Source organism: Gastrolobium bilobum, unplaced genomic scaffold, assembly GCF_033153095.1.
Source record: "Gastrolobium bilobum isolate Gb01-03AN ecotype WA unplaced genomic scaffold, APGP_CSIRO_Gbil_v1 utg8041, whole genome shotgun sequence".
NCBI classification, from domain to species: Eukaryota; Viridiplantae; Streptophyta; class Magnoliopsida; order Fabales; family Fabaceae; genus Gastrolobium; species Gastrolobium bilobum.
The window spans coordinates 615,158-640,125 of NW_026897652.1; the positions used below are offsets into that span (position 1 = coordinate 615,158).

The 24,968-nt window shown below is 36.0% G+C and overlaps 4 protein-coding genes across 5 annotated transcripts; 1 reads left to right on the top strand and 3 right to left on the bottom strand.

Annotated features, from left to right (window-relative positions):
* The first annotated feature begins 786 nt into the window (after positions 1-786).
* On the top strand, positions 787-2,289 carry LOC133309065 (protein kinase PINOID-like). The gene is made up of 2 exons (XM_061509801.1): positions 787-1,370; positions 1,497-2,289. The coding sequence occupies exons 1-2, from the start codon at positions 787-789 to the stop codon at positions 2,287-2,289; spliced, it is 1,377 nt and encodes a 458-aa protein (XP_061365785.1).
* A 5,773-nt stretch (positions 2,290-8,062) lies between these two features.
* Positions 8,063-8,938, bottom strand: LOC133309056 (uncharacterized). The gene has a single exon (XM_061509793.1). It carries the CDS (start codon positions 8,936-8,938, stop codon positions 8,063-8,065), a length of 876 nt encoding a protein of 291 aa, XP_061365777.1.
* Positions 8,939-14,436: 5,498 nt separating this feature from the next.
* LOC133309057 (uncharacterized) lies at positions 14,437-15,916 on the bottom strand. Its single transcript, XM_061509794.1, has 2 exons — positions 15,779-15,916; positions 14,437-15,285 (listed from the first exon to the last, which is right to left on the bottom strand). Exons 1-2 carry the CDS (start codon positions 15,914-15,916, stop codon positions 14,437-14,439), a joined length of 987 nt encoding a protein of 328 aa, XP_061365778.1.
* A 66-nt stretch (positions 15,917-15,982) lies between these two features.
* On the bottom strand, positions 15,983-23,428 carry LOC133309010 (cytochrome b561, DM13 and DOMON domain-containing protein At5g54830-like). Of its 2 annotated transcripts, XM_061509750.1 has the most exons (4): positions 19,469-23,428; positions 18,901-19,374; positions 17,662-17,903; positions 15,983-16,063 (listed from the first exon to the last, which is right to left on the bottom strand). In XM_061509750.1, exon 1 carries the CDS (start codon positions 23,179-23,181, stop codon positions 20,479-20,481), a length of 2,703 nt encoding a protein of 900 aa, XP_061365734.1. In that variant the 5' UTR covers positions 23,182-23,428; the 3' UTR covers positions 15,983-16,063; positions 17,662-17,903; positions 18,901-19,374; positions 19,469-20,478. The 2 variants fall into 2 exon arrangements, with proteins under 2 accessions (XP_061365734.1, XP_061365735.1); XM_061509751.1 differs by lacking the exons at positions 15,983-16,063; positions 17,662-17,903 and adding an exon at positions 18,262-18,403.
* Between the last annotated feature and the right edge of the window lie 1,540 nt (positions 23,429-24,968).

Sequence of the window (24,968 nt, forward strand, 5' to 3'; positions counted from 1 at the left end):
TTTTCTCTCTCTTTCAAGACAGGTAGTTTCATTTATGGTAAAAGTATATATGGTCAAGGATAAAGCAACGCGACCTTAACGATCTGTTCTGTTTGGTCATAAATAGGGTTGACCGTTGCATGGTTTACTGAACTATTTGACAGGGGTCTTTCCGTCATTGCATTCAATCACTGTAAAAAAAAAACTGCAAAAAAAGCTTTTCCCACAGCCTGCAGGCTGCAGCACACGCTCATTAGTCATTGCTCAGTAATTTCTCAGAGCTTCACCAATGCACCAAAGTAACCTCTGCCACGTGACAACCCTTCCCCTCTTCTCAATTCATCATCCTCACAAAACAACAAGCACCTACCCTAATCCTACTACTACTTCCTTCTTTCTCTTCCTCAGTCACACTCCGCACGTGCCAAAACTCACCCCCTCTTGCCCCCTCTCACGTGCCCTTCCCTGTTAGTTAGACCCATTTTACACCCGTACGGGTCTTTAGCATAAATAACACAACTACCTTCCTCGTTTCCTAAACACACTCACAGAGTCACAGTCTCTCTCTCTCTCTCTCTCTCTCTCTCTCTTTCTGGCCCAACCCGTGCTTCCCTTATTGCTCTGAAACTATTCGTACCAACGTTGATTAATTATTCTTTCAAATTTTTGTGCTCCCAAAACCCTAACCCAAAAAACAGCTCAGCTCCATTCCAAGTTTCCAACCCCTTCCGAAAGCCTGCACCACCTTTATTAATCCTTGTTTCATTCAACCTACACGTTCAAAGTTCAAACCACTTCTTCCGTACCATGTTAGAGAGTGGTGCACGTGATTCTGAGGTGAGTTTGGACACTGTGAATTCGACGCAGCGAAGCTCCATGAGCAGTGAAAGCATTTGCAGCACGAGTTTCAGCCGTCTTTCATTCGACCTCCTCCCCGCCTCGCCGGAGAGTCTCTCAGTCAAGCCTCACCGCTCCTCCGACTTCGCCTACTCCGCCATCTGCTCCGCCACATTCCGCCGCAAGGCCGCCCTCACCTTCCGCGACTTTCAGCTCCTCCGCCGAATCGGCGCCGGCGATATCGGTACCGTCTACCTCTGCCGCCTCCGCAACACCAGAAACGAATTCGACAACGAAGAAGAAGAAGACTCGTGCTGTTTGTACGCCATGAAAGTGGTGGACAAAGACGCCGTGGCATTGAAGAAGAAGGCACAGAGAGCGGAAATGGAGAGAAAGATCCTCAAGATGCTCGACCACCCTTTCCTCCCTACGCTCTACGCTGAGTTCGAGGCCTCACATTTCTCTTGCATTGTCATGGAGTTTTGTTCCGGTGGAGACTTGCACTCCCTACGCCACAAGCACCCTCACAACCGTTTTCCTCTCTCCTCAGCAAGGTAAACCATTAACTATAACAAAGTAATACAAACCGAAACGATGACGTTTTATCTGTTTGGCCTCCGAGAAAATTAGTCTGTTACATTTTGTTGTTCTGTTACACTCATCTATATTTTGTTGCTCAGATTTTATGCGGCTGAGGTACTGGTGGCGTTGGAGTACCTCCACATGTTGGGAATCATCTACAGGGATCTAAAACCTGAGAACGTGTTGGTCAGATCTGACGGTCACATCATGCTTTCTGATTTCGATCTTTCTCTTTGCTCAGATGCAATCCCTGCCGTTGAATCCTCTGATTGCTTACAAGATCCTGCGATTCCATCTGCATTACCTTACAATCGCTCGCGTTCTTTTTCTACTCCATTCTCGTGCTTCTCGAACCGGGTGTTCCGGTCCCGCAAGGTCCAAACGGTTCAGCCGAACCGGCTTTTCGTGGCCGAACCGGTTGCTGCCCGGTCCCACTCCTTTGTTGGAACCCACGAGTATGTATCGCCGGAGGTCGCTGCCGGCAACTCACACGGAAACGCCGTTGATTGGTGGTCCTTTGGCATATTTATCTACGAGCTCATCTACGGTCGTACGCCGTATGCGGCCCCATCGAACGAGGCTACGCTGCGCAACATCATAAAGAAGCCCCTGACCTTTCCCACGTCCACGCCCTCCAGCGCGCTTGAACTCCACGCGCGGGACCTGATATCCCGCTTGTTGAACAAGGATCCAGCTCGACGGCTTGGGTCGAAGCGCGGCGCCGCTGACGTCAAGAAGCACCCCTTCTTCAAAGGGCTTAACATGGCGCTGATTCGCATGCTGACGCCGCCCGAAGTGCCGGGCTCGAGAAAGACAAAAACGACGTCGTCGCACCATGCTAAGGGTAGTAGTAGACAGAAATCCACGTCATCGTTTGATTATTACTTTTGAAAAGCCGACGATCGACGGGTTTTGCGCCACGTGTTTATTGACGTTTTTGTATATTGGAGCTGTCCCTTTTTTTTATTTAAAAAAGGAATAATAAATATTTACGTGAACATTTTATTCACTTTTTTTTTTTTTTTTAAGCTTTGTGTGTGTCTATGAAAACGAGAAGGGAAATGGTCGAAAGTAGCTGGGAAGTGGGATCATGCATTCATGCTGGCCCTCTTTGGTTGTCCTATGAGGGTATATCATCATAGATAGGTGCCTTTAAAAGCTGAATTTGGTTCTGTCTTTCCTCTTATAGAATGCTTACAGGTGACTACTGTGGAAAATTGGCTGGGCAATACTAAATGCAGAAGATTCGTTGCTTAATTTCTTTTCCTCTTCCCCACACACACTTGAGCGGACAAAAGAAAAATATTGTGATATACAAATCGAACATGTATTTTGATTTGTCTATGCATCATGAAGTCAATATTCTGCATATATAAATCGAAATTCGTCAACTTAGAAAAATTTAAATTGATATGTATAATTGTCGTTGTTTATTTTATAAGTACTATTTTGTTTCTACCAAAACAGGATATTATTTTGAAGCAGCAAATCGTGATGAGAGGGTTTAGTTACAACTCATCATTGACCTAACTAAAGAGCACACAATTAGATTGTAGTTTTTTACTTGCTTCTGCCTTGATATAGGGGACAAAGGAAAAGGAAAAAAGAAAGATACACAAGAAATAAATAAATATATATGAGATATGATCAATTTATAACGGTGTAAGAATAACAAGTCTATCTTATACCAAAATTTAGGGAGAAACAATAAACACTATATATACATGGGATTAAGATCATTTTATAATAGTGTAAGTTACACTCTTAATTTTGACTGTTGATCTTATTTATATTTAACGGTTCTGATTTATTAGATATGTGAACAGTTAGATGGAAGCAAATTAATGACCAAGATTTGATGTAAGATTTTTTATTTTTACATCAGTGTAAGAATATCATGCTCTCTCTATATATATATATATGTATATATGTGAGTTTTATTTTTCTCATGTTGCATGAGATAAATTGTCTCATGCAACACACAAAAAAGTGGGTGAGATCCAAATTTTCTTTATTTTCTTTCTCTCTTTTTTAGTGAGTCCCACCCGCTTTTTTGTGTGTTGCATGACACAATTTGTCTCATGCAACATGATAAAATTAAAACCCTATGTTATCAAAAAAAAAATTAAAACCCTATATATATATATATATATATATATATATATATATATATATATATATATGAGATTATTGTTTATCATGTTATAGGAGATAATTTTATCTCCTACACACATATAATATGAAGTCCATATTTTCTTTTTCTCTCTTCTTTTCACATGAATCCACATTGACATCACATATTTTTATATGTATGTAGGAGATAAAAATATCTTCTATATCATAAAAAATAGTAATCCATACACACACATATATATATATAAAGGGCAAAATAAGTCTTCTGTTGCAGCAAAATTCATGTTCTCCTGCCAGTGAGAGATCAATGTGTGTGCCAATATTTCATTTCATTCTTTTTTTTTCTTTTAAATCAGTGGGACCCATTTAACTGTATCAGCCGCAAAAAAGTCTCTTCTTCTGCCGCTTGAGAAGATGCAATCCCATATATAAAATAGGAACTTGATTATTTTGTTTCGATATATCTTAGCTGTTAATCCTATTTATATTTAATAATTTCAATTGTAATTTGTTAAATATGTAAATCGGTATTTGCAAGCAAATCAATATGAGACTTTTTATTCTAATGTAAATAGGTTCTATCCTATATATATATATTAGAAGAAACTAATTTTATATTATTATAAATTATAATCATTTTCATACTATTAAATAATTTTAATTCAATAATTATATCATGATATGTGCTGTTAGTTAAAAATCCTTATTATTTTAATCATATTTATCAAATTTTATATTGTCTGAAAATTATTTAATAATATATTGATATATAAAAATTAATGTAATAAATAATTTTTAAATATATAGAAATAAAAATATTTGATTATATTTTTATTGTTATGAAACTCATATATAAGATTTGAGACAAATAATGAATAATTATAATTTAACATTTCACTTGGTATCACATTTTATATAAAATTATTAGGTTGTGTATGAATATCAAATTTTACAATGTGTGTTGCATTAATCAATAATTATTTTTTTAAACGCTTGGATGTTACAATGAATATATTCGGTCAATATAATCAATATTTTTCACTTTACGCGTACAATGAATGCCATATTTAAACCTCCTAAGTAATATGTATACATGAACCTCTGTAAATTACATTTTAGATTCTATACATAATATATTTCTATTTTTCTTTATTAGCAATATACATAGCATCTAACTAATTAATTGGAGGAATGTTGAGAGCCATAATGTGCGATTCACGTAAAGAATTGCAAGACTTTAATAGGATATGTTTAAACATGTCGCAGCATGCAATATATAAATATAAATACTTATATACCACCATTTACAACTTGTACATGATGCGTACCTCAATTTTTATCAGCATTGCCATCCAATTTAGAATCGATCCCCCAGCTCATTGAAATTCTATGTTTTCTACTTTAAAATGCTACTTTCAGACTTTACAGATATGTCCATTCTCATCAAATATACCGTCATATCAAATCTCATCCATAGAACTTTATTTCCTTTTTCTCTTTGCCCACGCTTTGGAATGTCTGAAACTGTTTTGTATCAGACAGGTTTATTCTCCATTTTATCACTTATGTTTCTAGGAATCTCTTTTGTCTGCTCGGACTTCATTTTCTCACTCATGTAGAAAGCCAATGCTTGAAATTCACTAAACTCAAATGCTCCCACTCCTACAAATGATTTGGTTAAAACGAGTAATTGCCTTGTAATTACTTCAAATAGTTAAATTGATGACTTTGTATCTTAATCATTAATATCGGAAGTGTCGTTTGGGTTATAACTATATATTACTCAAACTAAAATAACATAACTTATATCCTTTTAATCCAAATAGTTTTGCAATTGTTTAAACTCATAAGTAACATGAAGACACACTGGGAAGAAATTCGGAACAATTTTTCTTATCTTCTCATTACTACTAACCTTCCCATTACTTGGATCATAGTCGATCACAACTGATTTGAAATTCAAAAACATACATGGAAATCAATATTTCTCAGCATAATATTTTCATATTTCAACCATATCATATTTTTCTACATATGAGACTTTATTTGTAATAATCAATTAGTCTACGTACTGGGCCAGTTGATGACTTTTCTGGGCCCTGTGTATTCTCCTGAAACGGGCTTCCTTACATCCACAGGAGGAGATTTACCTAAAAAGGAACCCCCACCTCCAATTCTGATCAAAGAAAATATTAACGAAGACATATGTCTCCTGTTATATAAGATATATTATATTTTGCAAGGTGTTTAGAAAAAAAAATACAAGATATTTAAAAATTTTACTCTCCTTTATATTATAAATTTTATTAAAATATTAGGTATTATTTTGTTCTAACCTTCAAAATAACATCATTTTGAGTTATAGAAGACAACTTTATAATATTACTTAATTAAGTAACAAGCATAAAAATTATTAAAGGATATATTGGCAAAAGGAGATGCGCTTAGTTATATTTAAGGAAAAAATATTTCTGATGTCACATGACATAAAGTTATATCCTATAATTTCAAAATGATATCATTTTGACGTTTAGAAAAATAAATACAAGATATTTTAAAAATTTTACTCTCATTTTATATTATGAATTTTATTAAAATATCATGTATTTTTTTAAAAATTCTAAAACGATGTCGTTTTGGATTGCAGAAGATAACTTTATCTTCTGGGATAGAGGAGAGTCGTTAATTTTTATATTTAATTAAGTAAAATGCAAAAAGTATTTTTAAACCCTCCACCACCCCATCCCTATAATGTTGTTGCTACCACCCCTAGTGTCATCACCACCATGTCAGCACTGCCATTACAGTATTATACACCTTGCAAGACAAAGTTGATCTTCATATATCTGATGATTATAATTTTTTTGAGATTATAAATTAATTAATGAATATAACTCAATAAATAATAATTGTCAAATGCAAGAAAATCAATGAGAAATAAGACTTTTTAATCATACAACAAAGTCAAAAATCCTTGCCCTCACTCTATACATGTGTGTGCAAAAGAAAAAAAAATTCAATCTAATAATAAATTAGTACTATAATTATTTAATAAAAAGTTATTTAACTATATAAGGGTAATTTTGACTAACTCTTTTGGGTAGATTTCTAGAAATTGTCCGTTGCCTGGAAAACCAAGTTTTATGATCTTCTTTACAAAGTATCAATTTTTAATGCTATTAGCTCTCTCGGGTGAATATGGATTTCATTATGGACAAAAATATAAATGACATGTGATAAGAAATTATATATGATCTGTCTACCAAAAAAAAAATAAAATAATAATAATAAAAATATATATATATATATATATATATATATATATATATATATATAGGGTTTAACATTTCTGCATGACACAGAAAAGTGGGCCCCACAGCTTTTTAAAAAAAAAAAAAAAAAAAAACTCAGGATCCGTTGCTGTATGCTAAGATTCGGACGTGTATCCTTACTTGCTGTAGGTACAGCAGCTGCAGAAATCATTTTGCCCCATATATATATATATATATATATATATGATCTTGATTCATTAGCCTGAGTTAGCATTATTTCCATTTCATAGTCTGAACTAAGCACCAAGTTTTATTTTCTCAAATAGCATATTTTTTACAACATCGACGCCTATTAGTGTGAGCATAATCAAACTTTATGCGACTTTCATGCGGGGAGCTACACCATAGGAAAGTAGATTAAGATTTTATAACCAAACTGGCTATGGAAAAGCATACTTCACTCTTTACCAATACCAGGTGCCCAAGATCATATGGTGATCATAATCTGTTTTTACTAGACTTATCTTCCCAAAAAACTTCGACCACAGCTGCTTCAAGAACCTAATGGCTTACTAGGGTCTCTTCAGTTTTGAATCTTCTGATCAAGTTCTCTTCACTAAGAATCAGGTATCTGCACAATTACTTAAGAAATGACCTTTTCTCTGAACAATTCGCCAATAGGGAATGTTTCTCCTCTAACAAGTTCAGGGGGGTAATATCAACACTAAAGGAATATCATTGCAATGCCATTTTGTAAAGCAATTGTAAGGTCTCTTTGTATCATGCAGAAATTTAATTTTAGTGGGTCTCCTATAAACGATCATTAATTTGTGTTAAATATACCTCTCATCTCATGCAAGCATTTGTAAAGATCCTTCAAAGTCATCAAAGAAGAAACAGTACATCTGGAAGTATATCTGTGCTGGAAATACCTTGTGTATAATCCTGACTCATACTGATCTATAATCCTGACTCATGCAAAACACATTCATTGTGTATATCTGCCTCCATCACGCATTCATCACTGAGTATGAAACAGTATAATTATACACCTCAAGAAATACCACAAATTCAGCCCCAAATGAAAACTGCCAGTATATTTATACTCTTGTAGATAAATAAATGGAAACTGACAGTCTTAGCATACATTTAAAAAATGAAAAACACAAAATCAACTAAGAACAGTCATAAAGGACAATTCAGTTAACAATCCTAAAATCATTACCACGGAGAAAGCAGAGATGGTGAGATGAAATGGCTTAAAGCAAACCATCTACCAGTGAGCACTTGTGAAAGCGCCTCACTTTAGATTTGGCATCTGCAATAGTTGCAGCTATTGCTGTACTCTCATCCCATGCTTTAGCCAGTGTCTCCTTGCAAACAGTCTCTCTAGCATGGATTGATCTGAGCTTTTCTGCAACAGCATTCTTTTCTGCTTCATTTTCTTCAAGTTCGCTCTCCACATTTTCAATGAATTGTCTGTTGCTCTCTTTAGCTTCTTTCAGTGTGCTAGACTGACTAAGAATCTGTTTTGCCTCAAGTATCTGGAACAGTCTCATGTGAAGCCACCCTATGTCCACTTTCATATTTTTCATTTCATTCACAAGAGCAATCATATCTTGCAGGTCATCTTCTTTGATTTTACCAAGATTCTCGTCTTGCAATTCTGAGAAGATATCACATATCATATCCAACAACATTGAACGGTATTTCATTGTTGATATGGTACAATTCTTAGCAATATCTCCATGCTTATTGAAGATTTTTTTTAGTAGGGGTATGGATTCTGGCTTCACTTGGTATGCATCAACTGTGCCCATTGGCAAGCTCTGTCCAACAGAGTTAACCTCATCTTCATTATCATCACACATCTTGACCATGTCAGTTAGATTGAGGCTGAAAGATTGGGATGGACGTTCAGCCATTGAAATAGACTTGTTATGATTCTTATTTGCTCTTGATGCTTGAATATTAGGCCCTTCCATTTGATCTAAGTGATTTGGCACTGACATTTCAGCCTCACTTGCCTCCTTCATTTCTGGTATATCCACTTGTGTCATGTTGGAACTATCAGCATGTATAAGAGAACCTGTTGGAGCTTGATATGCCTGCACAATCTTTTTAATGGTAGACATCTGATGAATGTTTGCAGAGGTGCACTCAAATGCAAAAAAATAAACAAAAAATTGAAGACAAACTAGAGATAATGATAAATAAAATTCTGTCATCTAAAAAATCCTGCGTGTGCGTGTTAAATGCATCGTTATAATATATTTATAGTACAATCATGAACTAAAGACAGAAGAAATATGGTAAAATAGGAATAAATATATGAGTATCCATTTCAAATGCCATAGCAACTAAATAACTGTTGGGAAATTCGTTCCCTCAAACAAGCGGGTCCAGGAAAAGCCTGTGGCGGGGGCCACCACCAATGAGCTAAGGCTACACCAACCGACTCCAATGTCAAGCGGGTCCAGGGAAAGCCCGTGGCGGGGGCCACCACCAATGAGCTAAGGCTACACCAACCGTAGCAAGTGGATCTGACACCATGTCTCAACCCAAAACTTTAAGGCAATGGGTTCTTTCACTTATATGCTCTTCACTTAGCTCATTACCAACCAATGTGAGACTCATCACACTTGAATATCTCAACAATCTCCCCTTCAAGTGTGAAACCCACCATTGGTATGCTCCTCCTCAACCGAGTACCCAAAGCGCAAAGTACTCAACCCGCCTCCTAGCCAATCACTAGGCTAGCTCGAGCCCAATCCGGCTCTGATACCACTGTTGGGAAATTCGTTCCCTCAAACTCCAATGTCAAGCGGGTCCAGGGAAAGCCCGTGGCGGGGGCCACCACCAATGAGCTAAGGCTACACCAACCGTAGCAGGTGGATCTGACACCATGTCTCAACCCAAAACCTTAAGGCAATGAGTTCATGGGTCCTTTCACTTATATGCTCTTCACTTAGCTCATTACCAACCAATGTGGGACTCATCACACTTGAATATCTCAACAATAACTACTTAAAATATGAAGTAAAAGTGAAAAACCAACTCTAATCTTGTACATTTTCATGGCTCCACCCCGTCACACGTTTACTTAGGTTATTAGATGCTAATATGACCAGCTTTTTTATTTTTTCAAAATTTTTAAATCAACAACTAATATTTTAATATCAAATGTAGACAATATGAAGTGCAGAGTTCTAAAAATTAAACCTTTAGAAGGATAGTCTTTTATAACAGCTGGCAGAGCCTACATTTGCTAAATGGTAACGAGTCAGCATCCCCGTTTTATGAACAAAACGACATTTTAACAAAGTGCTTAAGAAAGTGTAAAGAAAGCAATGATTCTTGTATTAGACCCTTTAATTGCAATTTTTTTTAAGGTCGTTCTTCCTGATTCTGTGTCTCAGAGTTCACAGACATCCACTGGTTTTAAAATTAGAAATTTCTTAACTTTTCTTGCATCAAATCTGTGAATGATCAATATGGTCACTTCACGGTTCGATTTGCCTTTTGTTGCCATCCCAAAACTTTAACAAGACTTTTTAATAAAAAATAAAATAAAAAAACAGGAAGCTGTTCTGGTCTTCCAAGTACATTTTTTTCCATTTCATTTTCATGAAAAATGCTTCATTTTAAGCCAAGCAATTAGTACAACATTTAAACACAAGAGTGTGGATGACATGGCTTGCCTGGTTGATTATGTTAGTAGGTGAATGAGAGCGGGAAGAAGAGCCCATAAATATAACATCAACCGGCTTCCCTTTGTTCTTTGGTGTTCCTTCTTCTTTTCCTTGCTTCTTTAGTACTCTCAGTGATCTCCTCCTCCTGGGTGGCATTGTAATATAGAATGCAAGTTTTCAACAAAGAATACTCACCAATGATCCAAATGACTTAGATGCAGCCTACTATTTCTTCAAGCTTCAAATGTGCTTCGTTCCAACCCTCACTGTCACTTTCCGGAATAAATATTTAGTGCAACTATCTTGGTGTATCCGTTAAGAATGGTACGGGGAGCCCAAAACCCATCGCAAGGGATACATCCATGGGCCAAGCGATAAACCACAATAAGTGGGCCGACACCACATTTTAACCCAAAACCTTAAGGCTGTAGGTTTATGGGTCTTTTTGCACTTATATAATCATCACTTGGTCTATGTCTAGTCGATGTGGTACTTCTTTATAACTCATACTTGAATACTTCCAACATCTTCCCCTCAAGTATGAGACCCAACATTATGCTCCCCCTTAAGGGCAACAGGGCAACTTCTGCGGAAGTCTTTTTTCTTTAAGTATTGGAGTCACACTAGCCTTCTGCGGAGGCCTTGAAACATCACCATCTCTAAATACCTGGCCCAGCCAAACCTTTGGCTCTGATACCATTGTTGAGAATGGTACGGGGAGCCCAAAACCCATTGCAAGGGATACATCCATGGGCCAAGCGATAAACCACAATAAGTGGGCCGACACCACATTTTAACCCAAAACCTTAAGGCTGTAGGTTTATGGGTCTTTTTGCACTTATATAGTCATCACTTGGTCTATGTCTAATCGATGTGGTACTTCTTTATAACTTATACTTGAATACTTCCAACAGTATCTTCATTTTGAGACAAGTAAATAAAAAAAACATAAAATTATCCGAAAAAAAAAGAAAATTAAATAAAAGCTGATGAGGTAATGTGATGTTTTTTTATTTACGTGTCATGAAATAAATGACAGATATAATAAATAAATTTTAAATCCATAGTTGCATTAAAGATTTATTCTACTTTCTGGTCAAAACGAACGACCGACCGTACAAGCATATCTGGAAAACAAAAGAAAGGACCGTAGCAGCAGTAGCAGATATGGAAGACAAAAGAGAGGACGGTACTTGCATAGCAGACAACACATCTTCCACCTCAAACGTTACATTTTGAAAATCATTTATTATTTCTCAACATAACAAAGCTCAACCTCAATAGTCAATAGCATAAGAAAGAATAATTAATTAATTAATCAGTGCTCATATTAATAATATACTACACTAACGCTAACAAGAAGAAGGGGAAAAAAAAAGCCAGCAACTGCAACATTATCTCAAACTGAAAAGAACAGGGAAAGTGATCTGCTATTTAGTATTGACAAGGTTAAATAGATGGTTTCTTGAGAACAAGGATTACTTAGATATCAAAGTAATAAGAGGGGTGTGTGTGCATGATCGTGAAACCAAAAAAAAATAAAGCATGAAATCGTTTTTGATTTACCAACGGCTAAATTTTTTCACTTTTTAACCAAAAATGTTAAGTTTGAGCTTTTCCAACGTACCGAAACAAAAAAAAAAAAAAAAAAAAAATCGTGAAATCGTGTTTGAGCTTTACCAACGGCTAAACTCTTGTTTTTTAACAAAAAAATATTAAGTTTGAGGTTTAAGCACCGAAACAAGCAAAAAAAATAGACGTAGGATAGTTTAGAAATTTTATTTTCCTTTTACATTATAAATTTTACTGAAATATCCTATATTATTTTTTTCCAAACCTCAAATCAATATTGTTTTGAATTGGAAGAGATAATTTTATAATGCTATCTAATTAAGTAATTATATTTAAAGATGTTAATCCCTCTATTTATAAAGTAAAATATAAAAAGTATTTTTAAACCTTCCACCAGCTCGTCACCTATAATGCTATTGCTATCACATGTCACCACTGTCATTGCATTATTATGTAGCTTGCAAGACAAAGTTTATATATCATCACTGGATGTTAAAAAAAATATATATGAACATAAGATTGTTACTTCACATCTCACCCATTAATTTTTATATATTTGATGGTTATAATTTATTTAGGATTAATAATTAATTAATAGATATAACTAAATAAACAATAATTGTCAGATGCAAGAAAATCAATGACTAAGATAAGAAGTAAGACTTTTTAATATCATAACAAAGTCAAAAGATCCTTCCCAACTCTCTATACATGTGAAAGAAAAAAATTCAATCTAATAATAAATTAATAATATAATTATTTAATAAAAAGTTATTTAATGATATAAGGGTAATTTTGACTAACTCGTGCAAATTTTAGACTATTAAGTTGATGTATGCTTAAGGAAAAACACACCTAGAATGAGTTGGGTAACTTGTGTACAGTGTTTAAAAACTCGACACCGCCATCGATCCGGTCAAGAACAGGGGTCAGGAGTCACGGGTTCAACCGAGGGGTCACGGGGTCACTACGCTGACTCGGTTTTATATATTAAAAAATTATAAATATATATATCTTATATGAAAATATTAAAAAATAAATCACCAATCATCAAAAATTTAAAATATACTTAACATAATTCACCAATTACAACCACAAGTCAATATTACACAACCTTATTAAAGTATCAAGATACCAAAGTACAAAACTCATATATTCTAATAGGGTCACTACGCTGACCCGATTTTGCCTCTTTTGAGAAGATTCCTAACAAAGAAAAATTTAAAAGATGTAAGAATGAGCTTTTGTTTTCAATCGACGACCGTAAGAATTTCATTTGAATGGGTAAAATTCTTATCTTTTCTAGAAGATTCACGACAGCGAGGTGAAGATTGAAGACATCTAGGTCGCTGGGAGAGAAGAGAACGAATAGATTTAGGTTTGCAAGCATTTTTATTTTATTATTTTTTTAATAAAATAATGTTATTTCATGGAATTTTAAAGAATAAAAAAACATGCAGTGATCCTTTTTGACCCCTATGACCCGGGAGTCACTGAAACCCGACCGGGTTTTGAGAGTCGGAAGAGTCGATATGCATATAGAGTCCAACTTGTGACCCCAACCCTCAGAGGGGAGGGGTCAGGGTTGACCCGAGTCAACCAAGGTGAGGTGAGGTGTACGTTATGTTATTTATGGTCTACCCGAGTGTTAATAATTTGATATCCCTTAGTTGGGATTTTTATATTTAAAATAAAATTATGCTCTTGATTGAAAAACGCTAACGTAAATAAATATTTTTAATGTATAAACATAGAAAATCATGACTAATTTCATGATATATGATCCCTAAGTTTGCAAGGAAAATTATGTTATACACAAAAACATTGTTCAAGTGTATGACTCCAAGTTGATATTGCTGGGTTGTGAATTTCTGATGTATCAATATTGATGGATAGCAATGGAACCATCATAAGTGAGAGACGTTAAATCCAAACAAAACATTTCAAACTATCCTAACTAAATTCATGCTTCGGGGGCTTGACATTGTTGATCAAGTTACTCTTTTGGGTAGATTTCTAGAAATTGTCTGTTGTCTGGAAATCCAAGTTAATGACCTTCTTTACAAAGTATCTCTGTTTAATGCTATTAGCTCTCTCCAGTGAATCTGGATATCATCACAGACAAAAATATAAATGGCATCTACTGAGAAGAAAATCTGGACATAAGGTTCACATGAGACTGTTCCAGATACTTGAGGCAAAACAGATTCTTAGTCAATCTAGCACACTGAAAGAAGCTAAAGAGAGCAATAGACAATTCATTAAAAATGTGTAGAGAGAACTTGAAGAAAATGAAGCAGAAAATAATGTTGTGGCAGCAAAGCTCAGATCAATCCATGGAGAAAGCAGAGATGGTGAGATGAAATGGCTTAAAGCAAACCATCTACCAGTGAGCACTTGTGAAAGCGCCTCACTTTAGATTTGGCATCTGCAATAGTTGCAGCTATTGCTATACTCTCATCCCATGCTTTAGCCAGTGTCTCCTTGCAAACAGTCTCTCTAGCATGGATTGATATGAGCTTTTCTGCCACGACATTCTTTTCAGCTTCATTTTCTTCCAGTTCTCTCTTCACATTTTCAATGAATTGTCTATTGCTCTCTTTAGCTTCTTTCAGTGTGCTAGATTGACTAAGAATCTGTTTTGCCTCAAGTATCTGGAACAGTCTCATGTGAAGCCACCCTATGTCCACTTTCATATTTTTCATTTCATTCACAAGAGCAATCATATCTTGCAGGTCATCTTCTTTGATTTTACTAAGATCCTCGTCTTGCAATTCTGAGAAGATATCACATATCATATCCAACAACATTGAACGGTATTTCATTGTTGATATGGTACAATTCTTAGCAATATCTCCATGCTTATTGAGGATTTTTTTTAGTAGGGGTATGGATTCTGGCTTCACTTGGTATGCATCAACTGTGCCCATTGGCAAGCTCTGTCCAACAGAGTTAACCTCATCTTCATTATCATCACACATCTTGACCATGTCAGTTAGATTGAGGCTGAAAGATTGGGATGGACGTTCAGCCATTGAAATAGACTTGTTATGATTCTTATTTGCTCTTGATGCTTGAATATTAGGCCCTTCCATTTGATCTAAGTGATTTGGCGCTGACATTTCAGCCTCACTTGCCTCCTTCATTTCTGGTATATCCACTTGTGTCATGTTGAAAGTATCAGCATGTATAAGAGAACATGTTGGAGCTTGATATGCCTGCACAATCATTTTAATGGTAGACATCTGATGAATGTTGGCAGAGATGCACTCAAACGGAAAAAATAAACCAAAAATTGAAGATAAACTAGAGGTTATGAGAAATACAATTCTGTCATCTAAAGAATCATGTATGTGCGTGTGTTAAATGCATCATTATAATATATTTATAGTACAATCATAAACTAAAGACAGAAGAAATATGGTAAAATAAGAATAAATATATGAGTATCCATCTCAAATGCATACCAAACTAATAACTACTTAAAATTTGAAGCGTAGAACCAACTCTAATCTTGTACATTTTCATGGCTCCTCCCCGTCAAACTTTTACTTGGGTTATTAGACGCTAATATGACCAGTTTTTTTTTTTTTTTCAAAAGTTTTAAATCAACAACTAATATTTTAATATTAAAATGTAGACAATGTGAAGTGCCAAGTTCTAAAAATTAAATCTTTACAACGATAGTCTTTTTATAACACGTTTACTTGCCTTGTTGATGATGTTAGTTGGTGAATCAGAGCGGGAAGAAGAGCCCATAACATCAACCAGCTTCCCTTTGTTCTTTGTTGTTCCTTCTCCTTCTTCTTGCTTCTTTAGTCTCAGTGACCTCCTCCTCCTGGGTGGCATGGTAACACAGAATGCAAGTCTTTTTTTTTTTTTTCAACTTAGAATGCAAGTTTTCAACCAGGAAAACTCGCCAGTGATACAAATGACTTGGATGCAACCTTCTATTTCTTTAAGCTTGAAATGTGCTTCTTCCAACCTTTCCTGTCGCTATCTGGTCAAAAGAAAGGACCGTACTAGCAGTAGCAGATATGCAAAAAGGACCGTTACAAGCAGTAGCAGATATGCAATGCAAAAGAAAGGACAGTACTAGCAGACAACGCATCTTCCACCTCAAACAATACATTTTCAAAATCATTTATTATTTCTCAACACAACACAGCTCAACCTGAATAGCATAAGAAAGAATAATTAATTAATTAATCAGTGCTCATATTAATAATATACTACAAATCAAGTCTAGTCAGCAACGGCAACATTATCTCACACAGAAAAGAAGTGGGAATGTGATGTGCTATTTAGTATTTAGAAGGCTAAAAAGATGGCTTCTTGAGAACAAGGACTACTCAGAGTGGGGTGTGTCATGTGTGTCTCTCTCACTCAGAGTTAAAGACCATGCTATTTGTATGATTGTGAAACCAAAACAATCAAAAAATAAATAAAAATAAAGCATGAAATCGTTTTTGATTTACCCACGGCTAAAATTTTCACTTTTTAACCAAAAATGTTAAGTTTGAGCTTTACCAACATGCAACAAAACAAGCAATCATAATAATAATAAAAAAAAAAGAAGAAGCAAGAAATCGTGTTTGAGCTTTAGCAACAGCTAAGCTTCTTGTTTCTTAACAAAAATTGTTAGGTTTGAGCTTTAACATGTACCGAAACAAGCAAAAAAATGCTTCTAAAGCATGAAATCGTGTTTGATTGAGTTTTTGAACAATTGCTACGAAACCTGAAAACAATAAATGGTATTTTCAAAAGATATGATTAAAATAGGTTCTAGTACTCAGTAGTGATCTTTCTCTTAACTTAAACCAAAGTATTTTATTCATTCACTGACATATTTTACAAGTAAGGATTTACTTTGTATTCAAGTCCTTCTCAGGATTAAAAAAAAAAAACGAAAGAAAAGTCAGGAACCCAGCATGAAGAATTTAGGGAACAGTCCAGAGTTGTGCAAGAGAAAATAGAAGACACAGCCAGTAATATCCCATACAGGACATGTTTCTGAAAGATGTCCAATGATCAAATTTGCTAACTATAAATTTCAAAAGGGATGTTAGGCTTCATAACTGGGAGAGCAATATGCATAAATAAAAAGCAACGTTTAGTTTGTTAACTGAGTTCAAAGATCATTTTAGTTAACTACATCGAAATCAATTTCATTTGGGTTTATCTGCCAACCCCAACTAATTTGAAATAAAGGTGATCTTGATGTTAAGATCCAAATGAATCCAAGAATACAGCATGTGTGATGTATCATTACCCAATTTAAAATATACAGAATAAGTCCTTCCCCTAAAGGGTCAAGATCCATATCCCGAAAAATATATAACAATTAGAATGTTGCAAAGAGTATCAGATTATTTTAATGAATTTGAAAATATCATCAACAAAGCTCACAAGAAAATTCATTACATTAAAAGGGATGATCAGAACGGGCAAATTTTTGACATGGTCAAAGAAGGAAAATCAGCAAAACTTTGCTGTTATTCTTCTTTCCCTCTCCTAATGACCAGAATCCAACAAGTTTGAACAGTATTTCTTTGTCAATACCGTACAATTATTAGCAATATCTCCATACTTACTGAGAATTTTTCGTAGTATGGGTATGGATTCTGGCTTCACTTGGTATACATCAACTGTGTCCGTTGGCGAGCTCTTTCCAACAGAATTAATCTCATCATCTTGATCATCCCACGCATTGACCATCCCATTTAGATTGAGGCTTAAAAATGGGGTTGGACATCCAAACATTTGAATAGACCTGCTATGATTTTTATTTGCTTTTTCCTCTATTTGATGCTTGAATGTCCTCTGCCAAAGGCTCCTGTACAAGTGGGATACAATTTGCTTGAAATGTTTGGGTGCCATAGTCATGGAAATAATTTCTAAAATAGAGTTGAGAAAATTAGGAACGGACACATAATATTTAATGCGAAACAATTTCAATTGATAAGGGAAAAATCACATGTAATAGAATAATTTTCATTAAGTGAAAAAAATTATAACTTCTCTCTAAATGTAAAAAGAGAAAAACTTTAAGTGGGAGATTGTAAAGTCGAAAGGGGGGGGGGGGGAATTAAATCCACTTTTGACTTTACGGCAAACAACAAAGTAAAGGGAAACAATTGAACTAAGCAAATCCTTGCTCAATTGCTCACCAGGTACCCAAGATCAGGCGGTGATCAGAATCTGTTTTTCTTAAATTTTGTCAGCCCAAAGATCTTTAACAACAGCTAAATCAAGAACCTATTGCCTCGCTTGGGTCTCTTTAGTTTATCCTCCAGAAATTAATTTTCCCTGACACCTAGAGGAAGAGTGCCTCTCCTATAACATCATCATTAATTTGTATTAAATTTACCTCTCATCTCATGGAAGCATTTTTAAAGATAACTCAAGGTCATCAAAGAAGAAAACCTGTAAGGCACATATATCCTTAGAATTTCTATAACTACAGGAATTCAAAGCACACTATACATACTGACTGAGCTATAATCCTGACTCTTGCAACCACATTCCATGTGTATATCTGCCTCCACAACATTTTCAGCAATGAGTATAAAACAGTGAATTTATATGCCTCTAGAAATACCACAAACTCAGCGCCAAGTCAGCCCTCAAATAGATATATAAATGGAAACTAACGGATTTAGCATATGTTTGAACAATGAATAACAAAATCAACTCAAAAGTCAAAACAGTCATAAAGGATAACTCAATAAACAGTCCTAAAACCACTACCATGGAGAAAGCAGAGAGGAGGAGAAGAAATGGCAAAAATAAAGCAAACCAACCAATACTGAGCAATTAAGGAAGCGTCTCACTTTAGATTTGGCATATGTTATAGTTGCAATTATCCCTGTAGACTCATATTGATCGGAACTTTGCTGCCACTGCCTTCTTTTCTGCTTCACATTCTTCCAGTTCACTCTCAAGGATTTTTCGATTGCTTTCTTTTGTTTCTTTCAGCATGCTGGACTGTCTGAGAATCTGCCTTGCCTCAAGTATCTCTACTAGTCTCCGGTGAGGCCCCACAATGTCCTCTTTTATATTTTTTATTTCATTTGCAAGAGCAATCATATTACGCAAGTCATCTTCTTTGATTTTACTAAAATTCTTGTCTTGCAATTCTGAGATGATGTCACATATCATATTGAACAACATTGAACGGTATTTCATTGTCAATACAATACAATACAATGCTTGGCAATATCTCCATGGTAGCTGAGAATTTTACTTCATATGGGCATGGACTCCGCCTTCACTTGGTATCCATCAACTGTATCCATTGGTGAGCTCTGTCCAACAGAATTAACCTCATCATCTTCATCAATCCCACACATTAACCTTTTCAGTTAGGTTGAGGCTGAAAGAGGAGGATGGATGTCCAACCATTGAAATATATTTGCTTTGATTCTTATTTGGTCTTTCATCAAAGTTATTTGGTGTTTTTATGTCCTCTGCCAGATGCTCCTGTTCAAGGGGAATGCATTCTGCTTTGAATGCATTAGTGACTTCCATTTGATTAAGTGATTTAGCACTGATCTTTCACCCTCATGCGCCTCGTCCATTTCAGGTATATCCACTGTGAACTTCTAAAGGCAAAAGACAACTTCTATCTCAATAATGCTATGTTTAATTGATTAACTGAAAAAAGGAAAGATCCCAAATTTCCTCTAGTTTCTGTCACATCAAATTACTATAACGAACTAATATACCATGCTTCAGTCCTCATACGTGGAGATTGCAATAATTTCAACAGGTACTTTTATAGATCTTTAAGCTAAAAAGGCTTGGCTAAAGTGTTTAGTATTTATTTCTTTATAGTTAAAATTAATATTATTAGGAAGGTTCGTGGAGACATTAAAAGAAAATCAAATACGAGACATGCAATCACATAGAATCTAAAATCATAGAGCATTATGGACAAGGATAAATGATGTATTGATTTTCTGTATCTCATATTTTACAACAATGTCTTTGACCAGATAGCATTCCATGTATCAAATCATCTACCATACTATCAAACTAAACATACAGAACCTACATTTGTCCACAAGAAAGCTTTCTCCTTGTAAAGTTTGATTTCTTCTTTTTTGGGAAGAAGTAGAAAAAATAAGTGTAGCAGCTTGCTCACCAAAAAAAGAGAGGAATAAGTGTAGCAGCTAGAGTGAAGAAATTATATAACCTATTCTGTTGAACACGTATCACTATAGGAAATATATGCTGCAGGAAAGCTACCCTTCATAGAAATAAAAAAGCAACATACGTAAAAAAAAGAAATTGATAAGCAAGTGCCTCCCTTACACCTCAGAAACGCCTCATAACTAGTAATGAAGCCTGCAATTTGCAAAAATTGGGACAGAATGGCGACTTTCTATCAGAACTTAAAGAGAATGCATTTATCTGTTCAAAGGTTCTAACTGGACTTCCATTCTCACAGAGGATTGTGACTCTTTATCTGCAGGTATTCTGGTTGGGCTCAAGAGATCAACTGAATCATCTTCCTCAATATTACCAAGCACCCAATTGCTGCTTCCAAATACCCGGTCTCTTATCCGCTGCTTTTCACGGTATTCCAAATAAATAACAATCAATGAACCAATTGAGAACCAAATTGCCAATGCCCAATTGAGTCCATGGACATTATCCACACCATATCTGTCTCCCAGATGCTTCATCCCACTAAAAAGTGCAGCAATGCCGACAACAAATGCACATCTACCAACAATTATGTGGAAATATTCCCAAATAACCCTTTTGAAGGGTGCCTGCTCCCCATTTGCTGGTTTTTGAGGCCTCAGCAAAGCATTTACTGGCTGTATACAAGCCAAAAATATTGCAACAAATCCAAATTTAACATGTGCTGAGCTGACATAAAATCCCCTAAGCTCAGCCACAGCAAAAAGAAGGGCAAGTAGAACAATTGCTAACCCTGAGTATTGCAGGTAAACATGAATTCGGTACCATCCATCACCCTTAAGATGTTTTAAGTATCTGGCTGCTAATATCCCTCCAGGAAGCAGGATACCCCATGCAAGAAACATCATAAAGCCATGCACAGCCAAAACAGGAAGTAAATCCTGCTCTGCTTCTGCAGACCCCCGCATCAGCAGTACATGGATAGGCCTACTACTCTTACTAGAATGCATATTCCTATTACTAAGATGGTCATTAGTCCATTTAGCACCCATTGCCCAAACAACTTTTAGTGGAGTTGTGGGATCAATAATATTGCTACATTCTAGCCTACTTCCCCGACTACAAGATGGGTCCAAGGGGCGTGTAAACTCCAAAGTAATGATGCCATTTTCGGTTTTACATCTTACATATGTCAAATTCTCATGTGTATGATGTATGCTTGAAACATCCTTTCCATCAATCCAGTAAGTGTTTACATGACCTATACCATTATCATCAATCCAACCTACGTATGCATAGCTGTTTACCATTCCCCTTCCAAATCCTATAGCCAGATAACCACTTTTTCTCTCACCACGAGCTGCAATAGATATGGAATCCTTTGACAATGTCCAGAAGAAGGTAACCTGTTGATCATCCAGATTGACACTGTTATTATACATGTCTGATAGACCCCCATCAACCACCTCTACTCTCCAACCCATTTTCTGCTCGTACAATGACTGATAGTAGATGTGGTCAGGAGTGTTCCTGTCGGGAGCCCAAACTAATTCTGTAGGACTGGCTAGAACTCCATGGGCCTCTGGACCTCCAGCATAAATAGTCTCAGTCAGATTCCTAATTGTAGCATTTGCACCGATTGGATCCGAAGTAATATAAAGTGAAACATCATGCCCGGCTTGAATTGAAAACATGACTGGCACCCCTCTTTCCACTCTCAAAACAGGAGCTTCCTTTTTGTTTATGTAAAGAACCTTTGCAGGATTTGGAGGGTTTGGGTAATGCATTGCAGGACCAGATGAAACCACCAATGGAACTTTTGCATCTGCAATGATGATATCTTGGTCCTCCTTGTCATCAGCATCCAAGGGACCAAAACAATCATTCACATGCTCCGAGACATTTAAAACCAAATGCCCGTAATTCTCAAATGGGAAACCCCCATGATTCTGAGGAAGATAGTAAGGACTAATTGTGTCAGGAGGTTTAATTGGCCCCAAAGCCCAAATAACCTTCATATTCGCCGAATAGTTCACAGGGTGATCATACTTCCCATCCACCTGAGTCAAGGGCCTCCGATATCTAACAAATGAAACCCCATCGCGCCTATGCCCATAAATCAACATTGTATTGTTCACTATATCCGAACTATCTGATCCTTTATACATTGAATCAGGACAAACCCCCTGAGCTAATCCATCACTGTTTCTCACACACTCACTATACTTAGTAATGAAAAAATCATCCACAAAAGGCAAACCATCTTCCTTAAACCCTGCCACAGCAACATCAGCCCCAATCATGAGCTCGGAATCATCAGCACTCGAGTCTGCCCATCCAAACGCCACGTAATTCATGATCCCAGTTGCAGCCTCCAATCCAATTTCAATTGAATCCTCTTCCACATTCAAAGTCCACCGCACCCTAAAGTTTTTTGACAAAACCTTGCAATTCTCAAACATAGTCGGCTCCATGTGAACAACACTCTTCTCTTTGCCACTGCTCGGTGCCGGTGCCAGAGCCGGAGAACTCGTCGTCACATTCACGAGCTCCCCCAGTACGACATGCCCGAAATCAGAGGCGGTGGGGCGATCCCACACGGCAAGGACCTGGATCATACTCCAGGTAACATTGCTCATCAAGCGCACCACAAAGCTTGAATTCTTGTATGTTTGGTTCAATTTATCATCGGAAACAATGAACCCACTCGTGATGTTATCGAAATCGGGAGCCAGAGCACCCCACCAGTGCACATCGGAACCAGGAAGCATGTCGAATTGGGAAACCCTAAAGGAGCAATCGTCGATGATTTTCAGATAACCTCGGAGCTGGTGTTGAACCATTTTGAACTCGGACTCCGAATCCACGATGTGGCTGACCCGAGTGCAGTTCGGAGCAGGATCCGCATACCCGAAGAACAAGAAATGGAGGAGGAACGCTAGGAAGAAGGATTTGCGAAGCATGAGGGTGAAATCGTCGCAGTCTTCCGTATCGTTTCCGTGGATCCGAATCAGTGCTACTTCTTGTCAACTGTGACGGATCCGAGGTGGCGGTGATTGGAGAAACGCCGTCTATGGCGGCGGAGAAGGAGGAAACGTGAGTTCCACGGCGGGGATTGAAGAGAAGTGCAGTATTGTTTGCTTTCTTTTTAAAAAATAGTTTGATCTCTGCGCGTTTTGTTGGGTTTTAGGTTAGGATGCGCGGAGACAACTTTCTGTTATTCGGGTGGAGACGTCAAGAATGTTTAAATTGTTTTGATAATTGATAAATAAAATGGTTTTCTATCAGTGTCGCATTAATCATCCTCGTTCGCATCTCATAGAAAAAATGATAAATCTAAAAGAGTTGACCTTGGGAAGAATATACGTGGATCTATATTAATTATTATCTCCACAAACCAACACAACACAAGATGCTTGGACTCTCGACATCCACTTGGTCGGGGTACTGGGTCATTGTTCGGACTGATTGATCCAGATATATATAAATATATAAAAATATATATAAATATGAACATATAAATTCAATTATATTCTCCCTATCTAAAATGAATTAAACAAGATTCACTAAATAAGCTAAAAAATATGAAGCATAAATAAATAAAAATACATTTTAGGGTTCGCTTTTTCTACAGTCAATGTAGATAACTTATCTACATTGATCTCAAAACGACGTCGTTTCAAAACGACGTCGTTTTGAGGCAAAAATCAAGGTATTTTTGTAATTATAATTTATTTCAAGATTATAATAGTCTTTTTCATTATAATTTTTTAATTTTTTAACTCAAAACGATGTCGTTTTAGGAGCAAATGTAGATAACTTATCTATATTCACTTTAGAGACATTAAACCCTACATTTAATTACTATGTCAATTTAAATTGACATTCAGAATTCCCATAAACATACTTCTCAATGACATTGAACTCATATTTTTCAAATTCAACTACATTAAAATACATATGTCACATTCTCTAATTTATTATTCCACAAATTGCTTTACTATTGGAAACTAAGAGATCATTGTAGAATAGTATACTAGCAAAAAAAATTACAAAAAGTTTTTAAAATGAGTTTTACATTTTTTTTATAAGATGAAACAATTTTGGTTATTTTTTTTTTAAATGCATGACCCGACCGGGTCACTGGGTCGCCGGGTCACCAGGTTTGGCCAATTTTGTCCGGGTTTTGACCGGGTTTGACTGGGTCGATGCATGACCGGTCTGATGACCGGTTCACCGGGTTCCGGGTCAACCCGGTCGGGTCGGGCTGGGTTTTACAACAATGATATAGAGTATATATTAATTTCTCTAAATATTTTTAACTGTACAATCTCATACATACACAGCCCCCTCTCATTCAGGTATTGATTCGATTCATCTATATACCTTTTCAACTAGAAGTCTGCTAGGAGCCGCTCCTTGTCTTCTCTCTTGTGCATCAGCAATCACTCCCCCTCAGAATATTACATATATTTTATACAATATTTAATGATTTAATATTTCTCATGTTGCGGGAGATAAATTTATCTCTTATACATACATAAAAATATGCGGGATATATACGGCCCATGTGAGGAGAAAAGAGAGAAAAAAAAAATGTATCTGATACACTTGTATATGTGAGTAAGAGATCATTTATCCCTACGACATCAGAAACAATAAATCCAATATTTAAATTGAGATTTAAGCTTAAAAAAGTTAATTAGGTAGAATACATTAGACTTTTAGCTTTTAGCTTTTTTTTTTCATT